This window comes from Lentinus tigrinus (assembly GCF_003813185.1).
Source record: "Lentinus tigrinus ALCF2SS1-7 unplaced genomic scaffold L226scaffold_45, whole genome shotgun sequence".
Classification (NCBI taxonomy): domain Eukaryota; kingdom Fungi; phylum Basidiomycota; class Agaricomycetes; order Polyporales; family Polyporaceae; genus Lentinus; species Lentinus tigrinus.
Genome location: NW_027137954.1, coordinates 186783 through 209625, shown reverse-complemented (window position 1 = coordinate 209625; position 22843 = coordinate 186783). Strand labels below are relative to the sequence as shown.

The window sequence follows — 22843 nt, the reverse complement described above, 5'->3', positions numbered from 1 at the left end:
CAATGCTAGGACGATCACGCAGAAGCGAGTGACCCTATCCGCTGCGCCCAGGCTACCGTTTTGGCCTGTCGTCCGGTCTGACCTGAAGTTCCGTTCTGGTTTGAAATGCCCCCTCTACCTGAGATGGTTCTGTTCGCCTGTACATTGACCGACTTGACACCAGGGAAGAGCTCGACGGAGTCGTCGACGGCGCACACAGTCGGAGTCGAGGCGGTCCCAGCGGGCAGCTAAAGAGATGTTTGTCAGCCATTCCACGGAGAATATCGCGCGCTGCACTGTACTGTACGCACAGTTCCATCTTTGAGATATGCGATGATAATGTCCGTAACACACTGCGAGGATTCGGCGAGGGACGTATGCTAGTCAGGAAGAAAAACAATTAGGTGAGGACGCCGTGACACCCAGACTGTTGCACACGTACCCCGAAACCATCCTGCCTCACTAGCGCAACTTGGTCACCCATGACCTCGGCCATATGCTGGGCCTCGAAGAAGGGCGTGGCGTCGTCGTACGTGTTTCCGACGATGAGAACCTTGTTCGCGTAAGTTCTGTTGTTGAAGGGCCCTTGGTACCGCTCTGGGGCTCGTACGGGCCAGTACGAGCAGCGGTGACATGCGATGGGCCACAGCGCTCCGACTAATCGTGAGTGAGCAAATGCATTGAGCAGGGGCATAAAGTGAAACATACAGGAAGGCGAGACCGTTTGTGTGACGTTCACGATCTCGGCAAAGATGTCCTGGATGGTCAGGGAGGGATCTGCGTCGACGCTGTCTGCGCAGAGGATTGCTGGCTCAGTATAGCTGCCCGGCTGGATGATGTCCAGCACATGTCGCATTCTCCTGCGCGACGCAGTGAGGTGGGTGATAAGGAATGTCAATGACAGAAGGCTGACCGACGCACGTCTGTGTAGTCGTGGTGGACAAGTTGCCCACTAAGTCGGTGATGATGCCTGGAATGATGACGTCTGCGTACTCTTCCCAGTACTGAGGCGCGTACAAGCCAATAAACACGGATGCTTGAAACGGAATTTGGGGGTCTAAGCATCGAAGTCGGCACAGCCAGGCCGGAACCCACTTCTCAGATCGTTAAGGGTTTCGAAGCTCATTTCTAACGGGTGCAAATATGCGCCCTGTGTATCGGAGGCTGCATATCAACGAAAGCAGGACGATTGCGCAAACATGAAGAACCAACCTCGAAGGCTTGAGAGAGGTAGTCGATCACGTCCGCGCCCGAGGCTCCTGCGAATGTAGTCAAGTTGCAGCCCGTTGGGCCCGCCATGGCGCATGCATTTGCGAACGCGCTGTAGACGTCTTCCGCAGACGATACTTGGTCTCGCCAGAGCTAACGCACACGATCATCATGAGCCAGAGCTCCTCAAATTGCAACGGGACCGTGGGGGATGCATACCTTGTAAGACTGGGTGGTAGCAACTCGTGTAGCGTCAACGACGCCGTCGAGAATAACGCGGCCGACACGGTCAGGGAACACTAGTAGCGTCTGTTTCAGTATGCAGAGCATGTCAGCGCACGAGACGAGCAACCCACTGTTGACGAACCACGCCCCGATTATAGTGCCATACGAGAGGCCCCAGTAGAAGATCGGGCTATTGGGGCCCTCAATTGCATCCGCTAGCCCGACGAGGTCGCGCACAGTCGCGGCAGTACCGATGTACTGCAGAGTGGTCCCATTTGGGCCTTGCAGGCACTTCTCGGCGAACTCTTTGTACTTCGCGTCGATGATCGGGGCTTGAGCGTTCAGGTTGTCGAGGTCGGTCTGATTCGTGAAGTTGCCGAGCCAGTTGATGCCCGTCGCCTCGATCGTGCCGTTCCAGAATGAGAAGAACTCGCCGTCCGAGAGGCAGAACACGCCTCCGGGGCTAGGGGAGACCAGACAGTCAGCAGTGGAGGTGGGATCAGCCGAGCAACGATAACGCAGATGACTGACTAGGTGTATGGGCCGACGCCTCGAGGGTCCCAGCTGACGATGTCATAGGCACCTCCGGTGCGGTTCATGAGGGCTTCGGCGTCCGTCTGAAGAGCCTGCAGTCCGGAGTCCCCAGGCCCACCTGTATGAATGTAAATGTCACTCCATCAGCGTCCATGCAAACCTCAAGAAAGTCAAGCATCAGGGTACTACTGGCAACGCCTGAACTTGAACTTACCGGGATTGTGGAAGACGGTGCCCTTCTTCTCTCCCGAGGTGGCGTTGGCTTTGACGACAAGGAGCTGTCCGTTGCCCGCAGAGGCATTGTGATAGTCAAGAGGAACGCCGAAATACGCGCATGACAGGCTCGAATGTGGCTGGTCGTCGGGGCAAGGGAACCAACCCGTCAGCTGTGCACGCGTGAGCGCTACTAGATGCGTCACGATTCCCAGTGCGATGAACACCGCCGGCTTCATGTTGAACCTCCTCTGGGTAAGCACGACAACTTCCAAGTACTACTGTTAGTACTTACCGCAAGGAGCAGCGTGGGGGAACGAGGGCAATGGACTCGGAGGTCCGAGGAGTGGATTGATGCTAAGCTGTGTCACGTTGATCTCGCAACGACCAAGCTGGATGCAATGTTGTTGCTAAGCTGGGGACATTACGGCACTTATGAGATGACATCCGGTCTGGTCGGTTTGCCGCATCGACGGTCACACCTGGACAGATGTATAATATTCGAAGCACTGCAAACTGCGGCAAATCCTAGAAGAGCACGACATGTCATAGTCGGCATGGTCGCACGCGGAGTCTACACTCGAGGTTTGTCAGCTACTGCTCCAAGGTACCCACCGTTCGAGGAACAGTGCGTCTGTATGTCACAAAAACTGAACACACGAGAGCTGAAGAGAGAAACATCCACAGAAAACTGCTCATGGTTCTAGTTCGCCTCGTAGACTGATGAGCCTCCGAAGGGCCGCGTTGAGCACGGCATTGTTCCTTGTTCGTGATGATTAAGCATTTCCTCGGTCAGTGACTAAGTCGCCTCCCGCGTGTTGAGTCTCTAGAACGACGGCAGCCATGCGAGGAGCTCGCGCTACGGTGGAAGTCGGATGAACCACAGGAACCACCAGTCGATCACGCCATGCAAGACGGCTTCAACTGCCCATCGTACGCACTTCCGAGCGCTTGGCACACGACCTTCGGCATACAGCATACGGCGAAGGGTATGCGTCGTACGCGTAGGATGAGGTGGCTCTCCGGCATACGCTCTCGCGCCAATACAACGCGAGCCAGAGCTGATGAGTCAGTGCCTGCGTAACGCTATATAAATGCTGTTGGGACTCACCAACGTATCCAAACCAAACCCACTAGACGCATACTCAGAGCACACATTCTCAACATGAGCCAAGGTGAAGGAAGACATACGCTTCCATGATGCAGCAGTCGACTGACTCGGTTGTGTGTCTCCAGCACCTTCCAAAGTCGGCATACTGATCTTCCCCGGCTTCGAGCCACTCGACGTCTTCGGCCCCGTCGAGGCGTTCCACACGATCAGCAAAAAGTTGGCCAAGATCAACCTCGTCTGGATCGGTCCTACTCTCGATCCCGTCGGCAGCGCGCCCAAGGACATACACACCACCACAATGGGCTCCACCGTCGACACCCGCGTCGTACCCACCCACACCTACGACAATCCGCCCGAAGACCTCGAGGTGCTGCTTATACCGGGCGGCTTGGGGCCTCGTGTGCCGTCGAGCGATGGCGCCGTCGCGTTCGTCAAGAAGACGTACCCGAAGCTGAAGTACCTCATCACCGTCTGCAACGGGTCCGAGATTGCCGCACGGGCTGGAGTGTTGGACGGGAAGAAGGCGACGACGAACAAATTCGGATGGAAGGAGTCGGTCGCGACGGGCCCGAAGGTGGAGTGGGTCAGGACGGCCCGGTACGTCGCCGACGGGAACGTCTGGACGACCGGCGGGGTGAGTGCTGGGATAGACGGTATCCTCGCGTGGATGGCGCATGTCTACGGCCGGGAGGTGGCGCGGCAGGTTGCGAACGAGATGGAGTACGAGTGGAGGGATGACGAGACTTGGGATCCGTTCGCGTACATCTTCGGCGAGTACGCTTAGGGCACATGTCGATTCTTTGCCGCTGCTCCATGAAGCGGTATTCGGTGTACGCAATGACTCAAGGGGTCTTGATCTGCTTGTGATTCATTGTGCGCTCTGCGGCTCAAGACCCGAACTTCCTCGATGTGATCTTGCAATCCCGGAGAACGGTGGTATGTCAGTACACTGAAGAATTAACGAGCTTGAGAAGAGCGGAGTTGTACTCACTAGGTGTATGAGCCGACGCCTCTGGGATCCTAACTGACGAAGTCATAGGCACCGCCGGTGCGGTGCATAAGAGCCTCTGTGTCAGTTACAAGAGACTGTAGTCCATAGAGCCCTCTTGCATATTCGCGTCATCATTGTGTGTATCCGTTCGTGGTAGCATTGATTGTGCACAATATACAACACTGCTAGTCTTCTTACATTCAGCACGAATACCTGGGTCAGATCTCTCAGCAGACGTCGAGCCTCTACAACCTTCTCAATCGCAGTATGCGCCGACATTCGCAGGCTACATCACGAGCCCAGGACGTCAGTATTCTATACTCCTCTCCAAATAAAACAAAACACTCACAGCAACATCACGTGCATACCGGTACAGCACGCCCCGCTTCTCGGGGTACTCGCGTTGCTGCCACTTCTCGCGCCGGCGCGCCTGCTCCGCCTCGTCGACGAGCCAGTCGATCGTGCGCTTCTCCGTGTCGATCACGATCTTGTCTCCGTCCTCGACAAGTGCGATCGGCCCGCCGACGAACGCCTCGGGCACGACGTGACCTGCAGACATGGGCAACATTTCCGTTTAGGGATGATGGTTTGCGTGGAAAGGAGGGAGAGAGGGCACACACCGATGATGAAGCCGCGCGAGGCTCCGGAGAAACGGCCGTCCGTGATGAGTGCGGTCTTGCCACCGAGGCCGGCACCCATGAGCGCGGCGGTCTGGCCGAGCATCTCTGGCATACCGGGTCCGCCCTTGGGGCCCTGGTACCGGAAGATGATGGCCATCCCTGCGGTTATCTCGCCATTCGAGAGAGCAGTGAAGAATGGGGGGATGCTATGTGATTGCAGGGTGGATGTCAGCTCTGATTTTAGGAACGGCGTATACGGTGGCTGGGGCCACTCACGTGTCGAAGACTTTGGCAACACCCTACGGAGGACACATACACGCACGATCAGTGCTGGGAAGGGATGAGACGAAGATATGACGCACCTCGAAACGGAGGCCCTCCTTGCCGGTGATCTTCGCGACGGCAGTGTCGGGAGCGAGGTTCCCGCGGAGGATCATCAAGTGGCCAGTCGACTTCAGCGGGTTGCTCAGTGGGCGCACGACGCTCTGGTTCTCGAACTCGAGCTCGGCCACGTCCTCAAGGTTCTCCGCGAGCGTCTTGCCAGTGACCGTCAGCTGGGTGCCGTCAATAAGATCCGTGTGCTTGAGGAGGTACTTCAGGAGCGCAGGGATGCCGCCGACTTTGTGGAGATCCTCCATGACGTACTTTCCGGAGGGCCTGTAGGGTACAAATCGAGCGTGAGTGATGGTCTGTGAACCTTCACAGGTAATCAACGTACTTAAGGTCGCCGAGGTAGGGAGTCCTATTTGCCACAGTCTGGAAGTCGTCAATCGTGATGTCGATGTCTGCCGCGCGAGCCATCGCGAGGATATGGAGGACCTGGCATATCGAAGTCATTAGCCGCTGGATACTATACCTACAGATTTAACCGTACGCACGGCGTTTGTCGAACCACCAATGACGTTAACGATCGTGATGGCGTTCAAGAACGACTGGCGGGTAAGGATGTCCCTGCACAGCCTCCGTTAGCTGCTTCGCGGGAGAAGTACACGATTGCATTCACCTGGGCTTCAGATCGAGCTCGAGGAGGCGCTTCAGGTACTTCCCAGCCTTCAGGCACTCCTGAACCTTTTCTGCGTAGGTAGCAGGGATAGTCGCGGAGTACGGCAACGAGAGACCGAGAACCTCAAGTACGCTGGACATCGTGTTCGCCCTGCGCATCGCCGTTGTCAGCGTCAGACATCCATTGTTTGGGGCATAGTTGTACTTACGTGAACATACCACCGCAAGCACCGGGACCAGGGCAGGCGTGGTGGACGACGTCGAGACGCTGCTCCTCATTGATCTTGCCAGTGGCATAGGCTCCGTACGATTCGAACGCGTCGGCAATGTTCATGTCCTCGCCAGCTTTGAAACCAAGCGCGGGGCAGTCTACCTGGCGTACACCAGGGCTGATCGTACCACCATAGACCATAATAGTCGGGCGATTGTGGCGGACAGCAGCAATGACGCAGCCAGGCATGTTCTTGTCGCAGCTAACCGAGGAGTATTAACGGGGCGGCAGGTATACCTGAGCAGCAAGACATACCCAGGGATGGCGATGTTTCCATCATAGTGTTGTGCCTGCGCAGAGGTTCAGCTTGTACCCTTGCCAACCGCTTACAAGTCACTAACCCGGATAACCTGCGCGGAACAATGGGGATGAGCAAGTGGACACTCTCAAGATGAGGAAAGCGTACCGTCTCGATAGAGTCCGCGATGAGATCACGACTCGGCAACCTGCGTTCACACAAATTCGCTTCCAAGTTTAACTTGCAGACAGATGGAACGGACGTACGAGAATCTCATGCCTGACAGATCAATATATGAGCCCACTTGACAAGCATGTGGATCAGGCACTGCGTACCGTCATTGCCCATAGTGATTCCATCGCTGCAAGGGTTCAGCAGACGTCTCTTCGGACAAAACATGAGTGCACGCACCTGACGCCGATGGTGCTGAACGTCAAGCCGATGAGACCCTCCTGCTTGCATCCCTCCTTCACGTGCCTCGCGAGGTCGAGCTAGCCGCGAAGTCTCAGCGAAAACCGAGAGATCCTCCCACCATTCCAGTGCTCACCAAATGAGTGTTGCAGGGGTTGCCTGCAGCGGGTTCAGCCGCCGGTACACATCCGTTCAAAACGTGCACGCTCACCTTCCCACCAGACGGGCGAGATACCGATCTGCGTTACCGCCCCAGAGTATGAGCGCGTCGTCCACTAGCAGCCACAACGCCTTGCATGAACACTCACCTGCGGCTTGTCCATATCATCCACACCCACACCCGCCCCGTGCACTGCCCAACCAACCCAGCTCAGACACCGCTACATTCAACCTGGAATGAGGGAAAGCGGAGACGTACGCATCGCCTGGGCGCCTCCGAACCTCTGCAAGGTTTGTTAGCCGACGACGTCATGGACAGACCTCGCAGCACAGGCGCACCTTGTCTTGTGTGATAACGCATGAGTGCTTGTTCAGCTTGACCCCAGAGGGCGGAGTGGGTGGCTTGGGCACCGAGTGACTGAACGAGACATAAAGTGATTAGCATGCCGCTCCTATAAGTAGCAGCGCGAGCTTGGAAACATACATCTCAACGTCGCCTGCGTGTGCGGACATGGTGGTGGTCGGGAGTCAAGGAACAAGGAGTGCGAGAATCAGATCCCAGCGCCGAGTCAGAGAGCCGACACGAGTGCTAAAAGGAGAGCGAGAAGGAGGAAGCGTCGGACGGAATGAGTATTTGCACGACATATGACCGCAGACGCGCTCTCCAGCGGACCGATCGACGACGAAATTGCGTGCTGCAGATCGATCTGACGTGAATCGCTGCAATTTGAATGCGGGCCCTTTGCGGTCTCGATCGCGATATCTTATCATTTCCACTCATCGCTATTGGTCCCTTAGTCCTCCATACAAATTCGCTCCCGTTGATAGGGTGGTAAACACTTTCAGCTGGACTGTAGCAGGTACGATACAATTGTTTAGCAGGACTAGAATACAGGATACATAGCGCAGTTGAAGGGCACGTTACAGTTCAGCGCAGTGTGCGAGGGCTCCGCAGAGCTCATGCCTGGGTCTGAAGGTCAGAAGTCGAACCCCTTCTCGCGGAACGCCTCCAGCTTCGTCTCCGGCCGCGCCATATCAGCCAAGTCCGGCCGGTTCTACAAGCCAGACTCGTCAACAATAGCACAAAGATCACGAGCACCACAAACGTGCTTACCATCTGCTGGAAGGCTCGCCGCAACGTTACCCACAGCTGCTCGCTCTTCCCGCCCCCAGACGACTCCTGCAAGGCGAGTGCACTCAGGAAGTGCTCGATCGCCTCCTGGTGCGCGCCGATGTTCAGACCTGGTCACCGGGTGTTAGGACCACGAGACACGTGAACAGGAAAGCAGACTCACATGCAACGCCGACGTTGTAGATAGCGCGGGTGTACGTGGGCCGGAGCTGCAGAGCTTCGCGGTACGCACCCAGCGCCTCCTCGGGCTTGTTCCCATTCGACAGGCACGAGCCAAACCTGTTCCACAACAGGAAGTCCTGTGATGCATTCATCAGCCCGTGCACCCAAACGTGAACCCAAACACACGCACCTTCGGCCGCATGCTCAGCGCCGCCTCGAAGCAGTCCTTGGCACGGTCGTACTCGCTGCTCGTGTAGAACAGCACACCCAACCCGATCTGCACGTCCGGGTCCACCTCCCCACGGCTGTACTGCTCGCGCGCGACCTTAAGATACGCGTTCGTGACCTGCTCCTGCGAGTGCCACGACGACTCCGAGAGCGACTTCCATGCCTCCTGGGGGATGCCCGCGTCCGGGAATCGGGCCTCGAGCCACCGGAGGAGCATCGTGTGTGCCGCGCGCTCCAGCGACTCGTTCGTGAACGCGATTGCAAGAGACTACGATGGTCCGTCAATGAGTGTGGCGATACGAGGACCAGGAGACTTACCATCATGCCTGCGCCGCGAGCACCAGCTGCCTCGGCGCGCTTCACGCCCTCCATGAGCGCGGGCATGGCGACATCGTCGCGCTCGTCCATGCTCCTCGTCTCCCCGAGCAAGATCCACGCCTCGTACCCGCCTTCGCCAAGTTCGCCCTTCTGGATCGCCGCCTCCAGGAGCAACGCCGCTTCCGACAACGATCCGTTATGCGCGAGAAGGTCCTTCGCCTCCTGCAGCGACGACCTCGAGTGCGACGGATCAAGATATTTGTTGTCCTTCTCTGTACACGTACGTCAGATCGCTGGTGTGCAACGTGCAGGTAACGACGCTCACCAAACACGTAGTCGCCAAGGATCGGAATGCCCTGGTCGTCGAACTGCATCTGCGGCTCGGTGCTGAAGTCCGGGCCCATGCTCTCCCATGCGTTCTGCATCATCCCGCCGTAGTCGAAGTCGAGGTCCTCTCGCTGCGAGTTCATCATCTGGTTGAACTGCGCCTCCCACTTGGCCATCTCTTCTTGCGGGGGAGGCAGCTCCGAGCCCTGTAGCTGCTCCCATACTCTGCGAATAGCTCAGTCGGGCGCGCGCGAGAAACCACTCCCAAAGATACGTACTTCTCGAAGTCGGACCCCATATACGGATTCTCCTGCTCCGCTGCCTTCTCCTTTCCCTTGTCCAGTGTCGTCTCTTGCAGGTCGCTCGCCAGTTCGTCTACAGTCTCGTCCGTGACCTCGGTGATGCGGGCACCCTCGGTCTGGTCCGCGAGGGAAGCGTGCAATTGCGCAAACGCGGCGTCAAAGTCGATTTGCTTGCCCTTCCCCTTACCTTGGTCCATGCCCATCTGGGGCATAGCCATCCCGAACGCAGACATGCCCATGGGCATTCCACGCCCGTACAGCCCGGATGACATGTACGGAGACTGGCTGACTGCAGCATCTCTCCCTCAGGTGCCGCCAGGAGCGGAAGGAACGGACTAGGACTCACAATTCGACTGCATAGGCACGCTCTGCTGTGCCGACGGTCTTCCGATCTGCGCCACACCGTCGAATTCAGCGCTCCATCCTCCGGGTGCAGCGGTCGGAGTGTGGGTGCGGTACATCTCGCCAGGGGTAGCTTGCATCTCGTTCCAAGCCTTCCCGAGGTCGGGGCCGGCTTGCGGAGGGGCTTGCATGAAGCGTTCAGGTTCTGTGGGCACAACGTAGCGTGGCATGGCAAATGAGGGCGGTGCGCCCGCTTGCTGGGCATTGCCCTCGAAGAACTGGCGGGCCATGGCGAGGTCTTGCTGCGAGCCATGGGCAGTCGAAGACGTGGGTAGGTGGTGAAGCTGCTACATGATGGTCAGATCGTCGCAATAGAATATGTAGCTGACCTGCTCACCCTCGAACCCGATGGTCCAGCGACCCTATCCTTGAACATGTTCCATGAGCACTCGCATGAAGGTGGACGGATATTACACACCTGCTGTATGCTTCGATCTCCGTCTGTGTGCTTCAAAACCTGCGATAGCGGATTGAAGGGCACAGCGCATTCCGAACCCGAGATGAGACCTTGAAGAGACATGATTGTAGTCGTGGTATAAGCTGTGGTATACGCAAGTGTGGGGGAGGAGGAAGAGAACTATATGCGCGGACGTACGCCGGGGAAGCGGGGTACGGCAATGGCCGATGGAGTACCACGTGAATTTTCCCGCTTTGGCGCCGCCGATCCTCTAGATGGAGATCTGTGGCTTGAAGTTTGAACTTGCTTCCACTTACTATGTACTTACTACTAGGCCTTCTGAACATCTCCAGGCGAACGTAAATACGGTATGTGTTTTGACCCGACCTGTTCCAATATCTCATATATCTCGGCTAGTTATTCGAGGACATTGAACTGTGATACCTCAGCACAGTGCATATAGTGATATCGCTGTTCCCCCAGATTCCAGCATGACTTCGAGGTTCGAGGTCTTGAGACGCAGTGCGTGCAATGAATCACAAGTATGTCAAGACGCTTCAATATTCATCGCATACACCGAATGTCATGGAGCAGCGGCACAATCTCGACTACATAGTGCCCTAAGCTCCCTCCGAGTCGCTGAACATATAGGCGAACGGATCCCAATTCCTGTCATCCCTCCACTCATACTCCATATGGTTTGCAGCATCACGCGCCGCCTCTTGGCCGTACACGCTCGCCATCCACGCGAGGGTAACGTCTATCCCAGCACTAACTCCGCCGGACGTCCAGCAGTTCCCATCGACGACATATCGGGCCGTCCTAACCCAATTCACCTCCGGCCTCGTCATGGTGGTCGTCTTCCATACGTACTTGTTCGTCGTCGCCCTTTTCCCATCTAGCACTCCCGCCCGCGCGGCAATCCCGGCCCCGGTGCAGACCGTGATGAGGTACTTCAGTTTGGGGTACGTCTTCTTGACGAATGCGACGGCGGCGTCGCTCGTCGGCACCTGGACACGCGTCCCAACGCCACCGGGTACAAGCAGCACCTCGAGATCTTCGGGCGGATTGTCGTATGTGTGGGTGGGTACAACGCGTGTGTCGACCGTGGAGCCCACCGTGGTCATGACTATCTCCTTCGGCGCGGTGCTGACCGGATCGAGAGTAGGGCCGATCCAGACGAGGTCAATCTTGGTTGACTGGTGGCTGATCGTATGAAACGCCTCGACGGGGCCGAAGACGTCGAGTGGCTCGAAGCCGGGGAAGAGCAGGACGCCGACTTTCGAAGGTACTGATTTCGAAGACACAGTCGAGTCAAGCTACTGCTGCACGGAAGCGTATGTCTCATTCACCTTTGCTCATGTTGAGAATGCGAACTTTGAGTATGGGTCTAGCGGGGTTGGTCTGGATAAGTTCGTGAGTCTAACAGCATTTATATAGCTTTACGGAGGCACTGACTCATCCGGTCTGGCTCATTAGGAAGGCCTTGTATTAGCGCGGGCCGTATTCCGGAGAGCCGCCTCATCCTACGACGTGTACAATGCTATCTTTCGGCGTGTGCTCTATGCTGAAGTCGCACGAGAAGCCCTCGGAAGAGCGTACACTATGCGGCTGAAGGGCAATTGAGGCCGTGTTTTGTGTTGTGACCGACTAATACCTATGCTTCCTCCGACTTCGATCGTAGCGAGAGCGCCCCGCATGCTCACTGTCACTTCAGAGGCTCATCACGCGGAGGCTACTTAGTCATCGACCGAGGAGATGCTCGGACTCCGCGAGCTCATCCTTCCCATGCCTTCCCACTTTCTTCCTTGTGGACATCTTACGAATGCAACTGCAGTGAGTTATCTCACATTCCTCAGGTGCTAGCTCTAAAACGTAACAAGCAGTGACAACCCACAGCGCACGTAACGGCATCACTGTTCCCCGGGGTAGCAACATAACATCGAGGAATTTCGAGTCTTGAGCCGCAGAGCGCACAATGAATCACAAGTAGATCAAGACCCTTTGAGTCATTGCGTACACCGAATACCGCTTCATGGAGCAGCGGCAAAGAATCGACGTGTGCCCTAAGCGTACTCGCCGAAGATGTACGCGAACGGATCCCAAGTCTCGTCATCCCTCCACTCATACTCCATCTCGTTCGCAACCTGCCGCGCCACCTCCCGGCCGTAGACATGCACCATCCACGCGAGGATACCGTCTATCCCAGCACTCACCCCGCCGGTCGTCCAGACGTTCCCGTCGACGACGTACCGGGCCGTCCTGACCCACTCCACCTTCGGGCCCGTCGCGACCGACTCCTTCCATCCGAACTTGTTCGTCGTCGCCTTCTTCCCGTCCAACACTCCAGCCCGTGCGGCAATCTCGGACCCGTTGCAGACGGTGATGAGGTACTTCAGCTTCGGGTACGTCTTCTTGACGAACGCGACGGCGCCATCGCTCGACGGCACACGAGGCCCCAAGCCGCCGGGTATAAGCAGGACCTCGAGGTCTTCGGGCGGATTGTCGTAGGTGTGGGTGGGTACGACGCGGGTGTCGACGGTGGAGCCCATTGTGGTGGTGTGTATGTCCTTGGGCGCGCTGCCGACGGGATCGAGAGTAGGACCGATCCAGACGAGGTTGATCTTGGCCAACTTTTTGCTGACGGTATGGAACGCCTCGACGGGGCCGAAGACGTCGAGTGGCTCGAAGCCGGGGAAGATCAGTATGCCGACTTTGGAAGGTGCTGGAGACACGACCGAGTCAGTCGACTGCTGCATCATGGAAGCGTATGTCTTCCTTCACCTTGGCTCATGTTGAGAATGTGTGCTCTGAGTATGCGTCTAGTGGGTTTGGTTTGGATACGTTGGTGAGTCCCAACAGCATTTATATAGCGTTACGCAGGCACTGACTCATCAGCTCTGTCTCGCGTTGTATTGGCGCGAGAGCGTATGCCGGAGAGCCACCTCATCCTACGCGTACGACGCATACCCTTCGCCGTATGCTGTATGCCGAAGGTCGTGTGCCAAGCGCTCGGAAGTGCGTACGATGGGCAGTTGAAGCCGTCTTGCATGGCGTGATCGACTGGTGGTTCCTGTGGTTCATCCGACTTCCACCGTAGCGCGAGCTCCTCGCATGGCTGCCGTCGTTCTAGAGACTCAACACGCGGGAGGCGACTTAGTCACTGACCGAGGAAATGCTTAATCATCACGAACAAGGAGCAATGCCGTGCTCGACGCGGCCCTTCGGAGGCATATGCAATGCTACGAGGCGAACTAGAACCCATTACCAGTTTTCTGTGGATGTTTCTCTCTTCAGCTCTCGTGTGTTCAGTTTTTGTGACATACAGACGCACTGTTCCTCGAACGGTGGGTACCTTGGAGCAGTAGCTGACAAACCTCGAGTGTAGACTCCGCGTGCGACCATGCCGACTATTACATGTCGTGCTCTTCTAGGATTTGCCGCAGTTTGCAGTGCTTCGAATATCATGCATCTGTCCAGGTGTGACCGTCGATGCGGCAAGCCGACCAGACCGGATGTCATCTCATAAGTGCCGTAATGTCCCCAGCTTAGCAACAACATTGTATCCAGCTTGGTCGTTGCCGAGATCAACGTGACACAGCCTAGCATCAATCCACTCCTCGAACCTCCGAGTCCCTTGCCCTCGTTCCCCCGCGCTGCTCCTGGCGGTAAGTACTAACAGTAGTACTTGAAGTTGTCGTGCTTACCCAGAGGAGGTTCAACATGAAGCCCGCGGTGTTCATCGCACTAGGAATCGCGACGCACCTGGTAGCGCTGACGCGCGCACAGTTGACGGGTTGGTTCCCTTGCCCCGACGACCAGCCGCATTCGAACTTGTCATGCGCGTATTTCGGTGTTCCTCTTGACTACCACAATGCATCTGCGGGCAACGGACACCTCCTTGTCGTCAAAGCCAACGCCACCTCGGGAGGCAAGAAGGGCACCGTCTTTCACAACCCCGGTAAGTTCAAGTTGAGCCGTTGGCAGTACCTCTTCACTTTCTTGAAGTTCACATGAACACTGATGGAGTGATATTTGATATTTACATGCATACAGGTGGGCCTGGAGGCTCCGGACTGCAGGCTCTTCAGACGGACGCCGAAGCCCTCATGAACCGCACCGGGGGTACCTATGACATCGTCAGCTGGGACCCTCGAGGCGTCGGCCCATACACCTAGTCAGTCATCTGCGTGATCGTTGCTCGGCTGATCCCACCTCCATTGCTGACTGTCTGGTCTCCCCTAGCCCCGGAGGCGTGTTCTGCCTCTCGGACGGCGAGTTCTTCTCATTCTGGAACGGCACGATCGAGGCGACGGGCATCAACTGGCTCGGCAACTTCACGAATCAGACCGACCTCGACAACCTGCACGCTCAAGCCCCGATCATCGACGCGAAGTACAAAGAGTTCGCCGAGAAGTGCCTGCAGGGCCCGAATGGGACCACTCTGCAGTACATCGGTACTGCCGCGACTGTGCGCGACCTCGTCGGGCTAGCGGATGCAATTGAGGGCCCCAATAGCCCGATCTTCTACTGGGGCCTCTCGTATGGCACTATAATCGGGGCGTGGTTCGTCAACAGTGGGTTGCTCGTCTCGTGCGCTGACATGCTCTGCATACTGAAACAGACGCTACTAGTGTTCCCTGACCGTGTCGGCCGCGTTATTCTCGACGGCGTCGTTGACGCTACACGAGTTGCTACCACCCAGTCTTACAAGGTATGCATCCCCCACGGTCCTGTTGCAATTTGAGGAGCTCTGGCTCATGATGATTGTGTGCGTTAGCTCTGGCGAGACCAAGTATCGTCTGCGGAAGACGTCTACAGCGCGTTCGCAAATGCATGCGCCATGGCGGGCCCGACGGGCTGCAACTTGACTACATTCGCAGGAGCCTCGGGCGCGGACGTGATCGACTACCTCTCTCAAGCCTTCGAGGTTGGTTCTTCATGTTTGCGCTGTCTTCCTGCTTTCGTTGATATGCAGCCTCCGATACACAGGGCGCATATTTGCACCCGTTAGAAATGAGCTTCGAAACCCTTAACGATCTGAGAAGTGGGTTCCGGCCTGGCTGTGCGGACTTCGATGCTTAGACTTCCAAATTCCGTTTCAAGCATCCGTGTTTATTGGCTTGTACGCGCCTCAGTACTGGGAAGAGTACGCAGACGTCATCATTCCAGGCATCATCACCGACTTAGTGGGCAGCTTGTCCACCACGACTACACAGACGTGCGTCAGTCAGCCTTCTGTCATTGACATTCCTTATCACCCACCTCACTGCGTCGCGCAGGAGAATGCGACATGTGCTGGACATCATCCAGCCGGGCAGCTATACTGAGCCAGCAATCCTCTGCGCAGACAGCGTCGACGCAGATCCCTCCCTGACCATCCAGGACATCTTTGCCGAGATCGTGAACGTCACCCAAACGGTCTCTCCTTCTTGTATGTCTCACTCTGTGTTCCGACTCAATATGTCATCTGCTCATTCGCGATCTCGCGATTAGTTGGAGCGCTGTGGCCCATCGCATGTCACCGCTGCTCGTACTGGCCCGTACGAGCCCCAGAGCGGTACCAAGGGCCCTTCAACAACAGAACTTACGCGAACAAGGTTCTCATCATCGGAAACACGTACGACGACGCCACGCCCTTCTTCGAGGCCCAACATATGGCCGAGGTCATGGGTGACCAAGCTGCGCTAGTGAGGCAGGATGGTTTCGGGGTACGTGTGCAACAGTGTGGGTGTCACGGCGTCATCACCTAATTGTTTTTCTTCCTGACTAGCATACGTCCCTCGCCGAATCCTCGCAGTGTGTTACGGACATCATCATCGCATATCTCAAAGATGGAACTGTGCGTACAGTACAGTACAGTACAGCGCGCGATATTCCCCAGGGATTGGTTGACAAACATCTCATTAGCTACCTGCTGGGACCGCCTCGGCTCCGACCGTGTGCGCCGTCGACGACTCCGTCGAGCTCTTCCCTGGTGTCAAGTCGGTCAATGTACAGGCGAACAGAACCATCTCAGGTAGAGGGGGCATTTCAAACCAGAACGGAACTTCAGGTCAGACCGGACGACAGGCCAAAACGGTAGCCTGGGCGCAGCGGATAGGGTCACTCGCTTCTGCGTGATCGTCCTAGCATTGGCGATAGCGTCAGTGCTTTTGCAATGAATTGCATCTCGTCGTAGTCTGCGCACGGATATTGGAGTAGGCCCGAGGACGTCCGTACGTCTGTGAATGTTCAATGTTCAACGGTCATGTAGGGCCACGCCAGCATCCCGAGCCACTGAAGGAGACTGGTGACGTCTCGTACGGCATTCATCGATGCTCGACGGTAGACAATCTGTTCTCTTCTCGTCATTCGTGCAACGGGATCGTCGTCTAGACACCCTTGCCTACTCTCGAATGCCACCACACATTGAGTCCAGCACCCAATCATGCCGATGATGGAAGATGTCCTCGCAAGACTGCGTTCCAACGTCGAGAGCAAGCGTGGTTGGTAGTGAAAGAGCAGCAGTGCATACCAGAACCTGACTATCATAGTCGATCGTGAATTTCTGATTAAACGAAACGCTGTTGTGATGATACGAGGATGGTGGCACAGGGAGAGGGTATAAAGTTACATGGTCGCAGGCAAACCCAATGCTACAATCGCGATGAACAAGTGAATTCCATAAGACTATTCACAGCATCAACGACACCGTTCGGAAAATGATTTGAAAAGGAGAATGTGCGTACCGTTCATGTCGTCAACGCCTAAGTATCCGACTCATGTCGCGCCGCCTCCGGGTCGCCTCCTGCTTCACCATCGCCAGCCAGCAAAAAGGTGACAATTGCGTGCTTTCTGACACCCTCGGCGGCGCAGAGGCTCTATGGTTCATCCCGGGCGGCACCCCTTCCTTCTCACCATGCGGCCTCTCCTCCGCCTCTGCGACGGGCACCGTCTTCGCATGCTTGAACAAAAAGTCCTTTCCCTTCTTCTTATGCTCCTTTTCGACAACGAACTTCTGCCCCGGGCGCGCCTGTCCTTGGAGGACGGCTGGGTCTGGGGGAATGATGAAGGCATCCTGCTTCTTGGGCGGGTCGAGGAACTCGCGGTAACTCCGGAAGCCAGCGGCCTTTGCGCGGCGGGCACGGCGATGCCGCTTGTAGAGCCAGACGATGATGCCGATGATCCAGGCGACGCCGACGATGCCTCCGGAGATAGCCCCGGAGAGGATGGGAGTAAGAGCGCGTTAACTGGAAAATTCGTAATTGGAGTGAAGAAGGTAGGATGACTAGGTTAGGGAAAGAGATGCTCAAGACAACGTGAGTACGTACCCGTGTAATGCAGCCTCTCTCGACTCCGAGGTGTCATGGCATCGACCGCGAGGGTTAACGTAGGTGCGATGGCCATGGTCCAAAACGTAGGCCGGTCAAAGCTTCAAAAGTTCAAGCTCGGATCGCAGCAGTAATACTAGAGGAGGAAGCAAATATAAGAGATGTCAACAAGGGTGTTGGGCACGTTGGGTCCGCGGCCGTCGTGGTTGTGCAGAGAGTTGTTCTGACCGACACAAGTAACAAGTTGAAAGACGACGATGTCATCGCTGGTATTATGAGTGGAGCGGGTCCGAGATAACACGAAGCGTCTATCTTATCTCTGCTCCCCATTCGTAAGCGCGTTGACAACTGCTACGCTTGATAGCGCTGCTTGACCAGCTCCCTCCAGCCACCAGCGGGAACAGACCTGAGACAGGTCACGGATGTCAACAATAATATCTACTGAGTCTCTTCCCTCACCTGATATTAACTTCGATTTCTTTTGCTGACAGCCTGCTCCCGGTTGGACATAGTGAGCGTCGTTTTCCAACGAGTATTACATCCGAGTCGGAAGGCGAGAGTCCCCGAGTTGCGATTCTAGCTTGGCCTCCCTGATCATGATGAGGCTGTACGCCGACAAAGGTACACATGCAGAGATACGCAGTCGTGTCGATTGCGTGGTACGTCAAAAGTGGCACCTAGAGCATAGACTGCACAGGCTGCTGCATCGTGATCTTGTATCCGAGCCCCTGTGACACCGTCTTCGAAGCCGTGGTTCTCCGTCAACTGCTGGCAATTTGGAGACATAGCTGCAGCACCGCCCGTACAGAATCATCGCCTTTCCGGTGCTCTCGGATTGATCGACCTCGTGTTTGTTGCTTCTTGGAGTAATCCTCGCTCGCTTCGGTCGCTTCCGGTGAGTGGCATCGCCATGATGAAGTTGGCGAACTAACAGCGATCGGGCATTCGCCGTTGCTGGTGGCGCGCGGAAGTATATAACCATCGCCCATCCCTCCATCGACCACATTGAATCCCCTTTCATTGCATTCCACCCTCGAGTGAGCATTCTCCAGCGCATCCTTGTCTCCCGCGATCAAGGCTGACCCGTGTGTGTCTTCAGGATGTCTTACGCACCCGGCTACCCTCAACCTGGCTTCCCCGGCGCCGCCGCGCACCAGGCTCACCACCAACCATCCTACCCTCAGCCTCCTCATGGCTACCCCGCTGCGGCTCCTCAGCAGCCGCAAGGCGCGTCGAATGTCCCGACGACCGGGCAGGCCGAGGGCGCGCAGTTCCGCATTGACCATCGCGACAGCAACAGCATGCTTTACGTCCGCCTCCAGCCTGGGGCCGAGATCAAGGCGAAGCCCGGCAGCATGGTCGCGATGGACGCCTCTGTCCGTATCAAGGGCAAGCTTAAGTTCAGCATGAAGAAGCTCCTGACTGGCGGCGAGGTGCGGGGAACCCCTGAACGTTCCGCGACCGGGTGGAGTCTGACTGATTGGCGTGCTACGTATTAGATGTCCGAATCGATCTTCACCGGTCCTGGCGAGGTCCTCCTCGCGCCCGAGACTTGGGGCGACATCGTTCCCATTCAGCTGGATGGCCATACGAACTGGTCCGTGGGCAAGGACGCTTTCCTTGCATGCACGATGGGCGTGGCGCGCTCGACGAAGTCCCAGGGTCTTGGCAAGGCACTCTGTACGTCTCTTGGACAGTTGGCTGTTGTGTTGCTACACTGAGGATTGACGCTGACGCTGACCACGCACGTTCACAGTCTCCGGAGAGGGTCTCTTCGTTTATCACGTCAACGGTACCGGCGTGATGTGGGTACAGAGCTTGGGTGCGATCACCTCGAGGACACTCCAGCCCGGCGAACAGTGGATAGGTCCGTGCAATCGAGTTGTTGTGGCATGTAATCGTGCGTGATTCTGACCGTATCTTACTGCGCAGTTGACAATGGACACCTGGTGGCGTGGACGGCGCAGTACAAGGTCGAGCGCATTGACGCTGGTGGCCTGTTCTCTGCCTCACATACTGACGAGGGCCTTGTCTGCCGGTATGTGCCTCATCTTCTACTGGCAATAGTCCTTACTGAGCGCAATTCTGTCGCAGCTTCACTGGTCCGGGCATCGTCTACCTTCAGACTAGGAACCCCGAGACGTTGGGAGCCTGGATTGCGGAGCAGGTTCCCTCCACTAACAGTGCCTAAGAAGTATCTATTCGCGTATGTTGTACGATATACTATAGGAAAGCACTGGTCGAGAAAAGACCGGACGCGTATGTCATATGACCTCACTGAACTGCTGTTGAGGGCTCTGACTTGGCGTCTTTGGAGGGATCAAAGAGAAACACCCCTGAGACCTCAGTGGGTAGCCCTGGATATCTGGGAATAGGAAGAATAGGTAAGGTGGTCATTCCGAGGGTCGATCCCGCCTAACGGCGGGCGGACCGGCGCTTCTAACATGCCCACGCGACTGAGAGGGGTTAGGGCTACTCCTTCCACCTGGCCAGCCCACAAATGAGTGAACCACAGAGCGAACTGCCGCCTATAATGGCCGGATTCTTCCCATTATCCGCAGACATCTCCGAAACGGAGACAGACATAAGTCGAGACATCACACTCCTCACTGCTCTCCTGAAGGATGTACGCCGCGGCAAATCCACGGTCTTGAAGGCTAAGAAGGCTGGTCGCTTCTCGCATGCGGACCTCTGGTCCAACATATCATATGTACTCTCTACCGGAAGCAACGACGATTCGCACGTCGTGGTGACCGGTCAGATTGAGCCCGAATCTATCACCGTGGCAGTAGTGTCGCCGAACTCCTACGTCAAACAGAGTGCCAATGCGCGCGGAGTCCCCGTTCAAGTGGACGTTGTTGGATATTGCCCAGCTTCGCGAACAACTTGGTGATATGAACAGCGTGTCGTGAGTACACTCCGTTCTATCGTCTCTCCACTGGCAGAATAGCTGATATTGAGATTCAGCGACGTGGATCTCGAGGTCCATATCTGTCATGTCATGTCCATCATGGCGTCCACTATGCGCTTGAGACCTGACGAGACAAGAAATCAGATGGTTCTTACCAGCCGATTATTCGATCTCACGATCATGAGAGGCTATCGCAAGCTCTTTGTGCGGCTGCAGAGTGGAGGTACCTTGTGGATGCAGCATCCTCTTCAAGCTCTGCTGGAGTTCTATGAGACGCAGTCCACGATTGCTGCTCAGGGATCGTCTTCATCGGCCGGTCCTCAAGAGTCATCCTCACTGTCCGCTGTCCATCTGCCAGCCCCTGTGCGGACGCCGCAGTGGTCTGTTGCCCATCTTTCCCCCCTTTCTGTTATGCTTCCTCAGAGGTGGTTGTATAAGTCCCTCCTTGACTCGCACGGAATCATTCCCAATGAGCCCTCCGCAACCGACGAGGTCCGCTACACAGTCTCGTCGACTACGGCGGTAGCTTGGGCCAGGGCTCTTCATGCATGCTACACCACCATGCTCGAGACGTTATCCCAGAAAGGGAAGAAGGGTTGCGAAGCCCGGCGCCCCAACGACAGGCTTGAGCGTGTGTCGCTGCGGAGCGCTATGGCATTATTGGACGATGCCATATGTACGGGCATCGTTGAGTTCCTCTTCCAGATTCCCCTCATCTTTGAACTGGACATACAATACACGGTGGTTTTGAATCAGAGGAATAAGCGACGATTAGCTGGTACGTACGAGATTCAGAAACATCCCGTATCATCCAATATTAACCGAAACCGTGCAGGGCTCACCAATAGAGTTGCGAACATTGAGAACAAATTGACGGTAAATTCCTATGCATTCTTTATATCATCATGCTCACGCCCGCTATCAGTCGATGACCTCAGAGGCAACACCGAAGACGGCCTATCCCATATTTTACGACATCTTGGGTCCCTCATCATCCCCTTTCGCGCTGCTGCCCACATCGTCTATTCATGTGCCGTGACGCCACCTAACATGGCGCTGAAGGCCTACGCAGTGGCCGTCACCCCGGACAAGGATCTCGCGATCTCGACAGAGTACTTCGATCGCTTCAAGGAAAAGTTCACTGCTCTGGACGGTGTCAAGGGCGCGGCTGTCAAACTCACGGCAAGTATTCACGCAGAGGCGACGTTGATGAGCCTCGCCTCAGGCGGTCTGCGCGGATGTGATGTCTCTGTCGCAGGAATGCCCACGCCGCTTGCCCACGCTACTACCCGTGAGTGGTTGTGCTTCCTTTCCACCGCGAAAATACTCACCTGTACCATTTGTCGACAACAATCTGATTGTATCCCGATAGGGGCTAGCAAGCAATGCTGCTTCTGTTGTTGGCTTTTGGCTGGAATGCTGAAACCTGGGAGCGGGATTGCGGCACAGACGGGGTTTGTCCTCTGCGGAACGCACGGTGCTATCTTTCCTTGGACACCCCCCCATGGATTGCCCCGGGAGGTCTTATGCGCAATACGGGAGCAACTATTGGCCGTTCTGTATAGCGTCTTCAAACCAAGGGTACAGCCTCGATCTGTGCAAACCCCTCCTGAATATTCTCGTGCGATATGGCCAAAACCGGTCACCCCAGATTCATAGGTTTGAGGGAGGCTGGGCGGGCATCGCGGACTTCAAGGCGTCGTTCTCCTTAGAGTCATCCTAATGTACGTTTTACCCTCAAAGTCGTTGTTTGTCCTATATCTATGTCTCCATCTGTTCAACTGACTCACAGATCTCGGCCAGTCTGTCGTGTTGTTCCACTAAACTCGATGGTTAAGATGATCAAGAAGTTCGTGAACTGTACGCAGTACTATCATAGATCTGTCCCCGATTGGCGCTTTAGAGAACCATCAGCAAAAACCCAAAAACCTCCGAAATGATTCCAGTGTTTGCAATATTCCACAAGCTTAGAAGTGATTGTGAACAATAATAATCGATGCCGAATAAGTTTCATATCGCAAACTATTGCAATCAGTCGATGAGCTTGCGCCCGATTGTAATTGAAGGATGCCGGCCGTAATAGTAATGAGAGACAAACTCCGGCCGTGCGCGTGGAACGCCCAGCGTCCGATCTCTCTCCTCTCGGCTCCGGTATTGACGGCGACTTGGAAGATATATGAACTTGCCAGGCTCACTTGTCTCGGTCTTCGTGACTTCGTCCTCCCTCCCTCCTAGAGACTGTTGAAGTTGTGGGCCTGCAGGTTTGTGCTTGGAATTCCATTGGCTGGATCACCCGGGCCTAATAGACTCATGCTTAAGGTAAGCAGTCAATGCGTGAGATATGTACCCGTAAGTCCTTTCCTCGTGGGATACGTCGCCCATGGTATG

At 56.0% G+C, this 22843-nt stretch overlaps 12 protein-coding genes across 12 annotated transcripts; 5 read left to right on the top strand and 7 right to left on the bottom strand.

Moving 5' to 3' along the window:
• Positions 1–14: 14 nt before the first annotated feature.
• L226DRAFT_575485 (alpha/beta-hydrolase) lies at positions 15–2399 on the bottom strand (the record flags this gene model as incomplete). Its single annotated transcript, XM_067685203.1, has 11 exons — positions 15–227; positions 291–359; positions 422–636; positions 688–839; positions 901–1036; positions 1075–1129; positions 1192–1341; positions 1408–1487; positions 1545–1876; positions 1945–2065; positions 2162–2399. 11 exons carry the CDS (start codon positions 2397–2399, stop codon positions 15–17), a joined length of 1761 nt encoding a protein of 586 aa, XP_067530237.1.
• Positions 2382–2943, top strand: L226DRAFT_270124 (uncharacterized protein). Its single transcript, XM_067673465.1, has 2 exons — positions 2382–2415; positions 2468–2943. The coding sequence occupies exon 2, from the start codon at positions 2562–2564 to the stop codon at positions 2865–2867; it is 306 nt and encodes a 101-aa protein (XP_067530236.1). The 5' UTR covers positions 2382–2415; positions 2468–2561; the 3' UTR covers positions 2868–2943.
• A 355-nt stretch (positions 2944–3298) lies between these two features.
• On the top strand, positions 3299–4207 carry L226DRAFT_494048 (class I glutamine amidotransferase-like protein). Its single transcript, XM_067677474.1, has 2 exons — positions 3299–3335; positions 3397–4207. The coding sequence occupies exons 1-2, from the start codon at positions 3326–3328 to the stop codon at positions 4053–4055; spliced, it is 669 nt and encodes a 222-aa protein (XP_067530235.1). The 5' UTR covers positions 3299–3325; the 3' UTR covers positions 4056–4207.
• Positions 4208–4391: 184 nt separating this feature from the next.
• L226DRAFT_616730 (dihydroxy-acid and 6-phosphogluconate dehydratase) lies at positions 4392–7579 on the bottom strand. The gene is made up of 21 exons (XM_067686947.1): positions 7448–7579; positions 7303–7381; positions 7223–7247; positions 7113–7156; positions 7016–7043; positions 6941–6963; positions 6805–6884; positions 6729–6754; positions 6660–6672; positions 6562–6601; positions 6497–6505; positions 6411–6445; positions 6094–6357; positions 5886–6035; positions 5761–5833; positions 5601–5701; positions 5245–5539; positions 5159–5181; positions 4883–5088; positions 4612–4811; positions 4392–4548 (listed from the first exon to the last, which is right to left on the bottom strand). The coding sequence occupies exons 1-21, from the start codon at positions 7474–7476 to the stop codon at positions 4519–4521; spliced, it is 1773 nt and encodes a 590-aa protein (XP_067530234.1). The 5' UTR covers positions 7477–7579; the 3' UTR covers positions 4392–4518.
• A 183-nt stretch (positions 7580–7762) lies between these two features.
• On the bottom strand, positions 7763–10395 carry L226DRAFT_539649 (peroxisome targeting signal receptor). The gene is made up of 10 exons (XM_067681712.1): positions 10253–10395; positions 10172–10201; positions 9779–10118; positions 9409–9721; positions 9129–9355; positions 8804–9075; positions 8448–8753; positions 8259–8394; positions 8078–8205; positions 7763–8018 (listed from the first exon to the last, which is right to left on the bottom strand). The coding sequence occupies exons 1-10, from the start codon at positions 10352–10354 to the stop codon at positions 7941–7943; spliced, it is 1932 nt and encodes a 643-aa protein (XP_067530233.1). The 5' UTR covers positions 10355–10395; the 3' UTR covers positions 7763–7940.
• A 360-nt stretch (positions 10396–10755) lies between these two features.
• L226DRAFT_494036 (class I glutamine amidotransferase-like protein) lies at positions 10756–11633 on the bottom strand. The gene is made up of 2 exons (XM_067677473.1): positions 11584–11633; positions 10756–11522 (listed from the first exon to the last, which is right to left on the bottom strand). Exons 1-2 carry the CDS (start codon positions 11591–11593, stop codon positions 10852–10854), a joined length of 681 nt encoding a protein of 226 aa, XP_067530232.1. The 5' UTR covers positions 11594–11633; the 3' UTR covers positions 10756–10851.
• A 590-nt stretch (positions 11634–12223) lies between these two features.
• Positions 12224–13052, bottom strand: L226DRAFT_539646 (class I glutamine amidotransferase-like protein). Its single transcript, XM_067681711.1, has 2 exons — positions 13016–13052; positions 12224–12956 (listed from the first exon to the last, which is right to left on the bottom strand). The coding sequence occupies exons 1-2, from the start codon at positions 13023–13025 to the stop codon at positions 12298–12300; spliced, it is 669 nt and encodes a 222-aa protein (XP_067530231.1). The 5' UTR covers positions 13026–13052; the 3' UTR covers positions 12224–12297.
• A 340-nt stretch (positions 13053–13392) lies between these two features.
• Positions 13393–13998, bottom strand: L226DRAFT_269958 (uncharacterized protein). Its single transcript, XM_067673464.1, has 2 exons — positions 13939–13998; positions 13393–13887 (listed from the first exon to the last, which is right to left on the bottom strand). The coding sequence occupies exon 2, from the start codon at positions 13838–13840 to the stop codon at positions 13496–13498; it is 345 nt and encodes a 114-aa protein (XP_067530230.1). The 5' UTR covers positions 13841–13887; positions 13939–13998; the 3' UTR covers positions 13393–13495.
• On the top strand, positions 13849–16395 carry L226DRAFT_539645 (alpha/beta-hydrolase; the record flags this gene model as incomplete). The annotated part of the gene is made up of 13 exons (XM_067681710.1): positions 13849–13899; positions 13948–14192; positions 14288–14408; positions 14477–14808; positions 14866–14945; positions 15012–15161; positions 15224–15278; positions 15338–15452; positions 15514–15665; positions 15728–15942; positions 16005–16073; positions 16142–16286; positions 16328–16395. Exons 2-13 carry the CDS (start codon positions 13955–13957, stop codon positions 16393–16395), a joined length of 1740 nt encoding a protein of 579 aa, XP_067530229.1. The 5' UTR covers positions 13849–13899; positions 13948–13954.
• A 578-nt stretch (positions 16396–16973) lies between these two features.
• Positions 16974–17773, bottom strand: L226DRAFT_563276 (uncharacterized protein; the record flags this gene model as incomplete). Its single annotated transcript, XM_067683552.1, has 2 exons — positions 17545–17773; positions 16974–17419 (listed from the first exon to the last, which is right to left on the bottom strand). The coding sequence occupies exons 1-2, from the start codon at positions 17618–17620 to the stop codon at positions 16974–16976; spliced, it is 522 nt and encodes a 173-aa protein (XP_067530228.1). The 5' UTR covers positions 17621–17773.
• A 1072-nt stretch (positions 17774–18845) lies between these two features.
• On the top strand, positions 18846–19735 carry L226DRAFT_471488 (DUF124-domain-containing protein; the record flags this gene model as incomplete). Its single annotated transcript, XM_067676389.1, has 5 exons — positions 18846–18977; positions 19044–19224; positions 19301–19411; positions 19477–19582; positions 19639–19735. 5 exons carry the CDS (start codon positions 18846–18848, stop codon positions 19733–19735), a joined length of 627 nt encoding a protein of 208 aa, XP_067530227.1.
• Positions 19736–20077: 342 nt separating this feature from the next.
• On the top strand, positions 20078–22279 carry L226DRAFT_575476 (uncharacterized protein; the record flags this gene model as incomplete). Its single annotated transcript, XM_067685202.1, has 5 exons — positions 20078–20332; positions 20382–20452; positions 20512–21233; positions 21381–21746; positions 22248–22279. 5 exons carry the CDS (start codon positions 20078–20080, stop codon positions 22277–22279), a joined length of 1446 nt encoding a protein of 481 aa, XP_067530226.1.
• Positions 22280–22843: the final 564 nt, after the last annotated feature.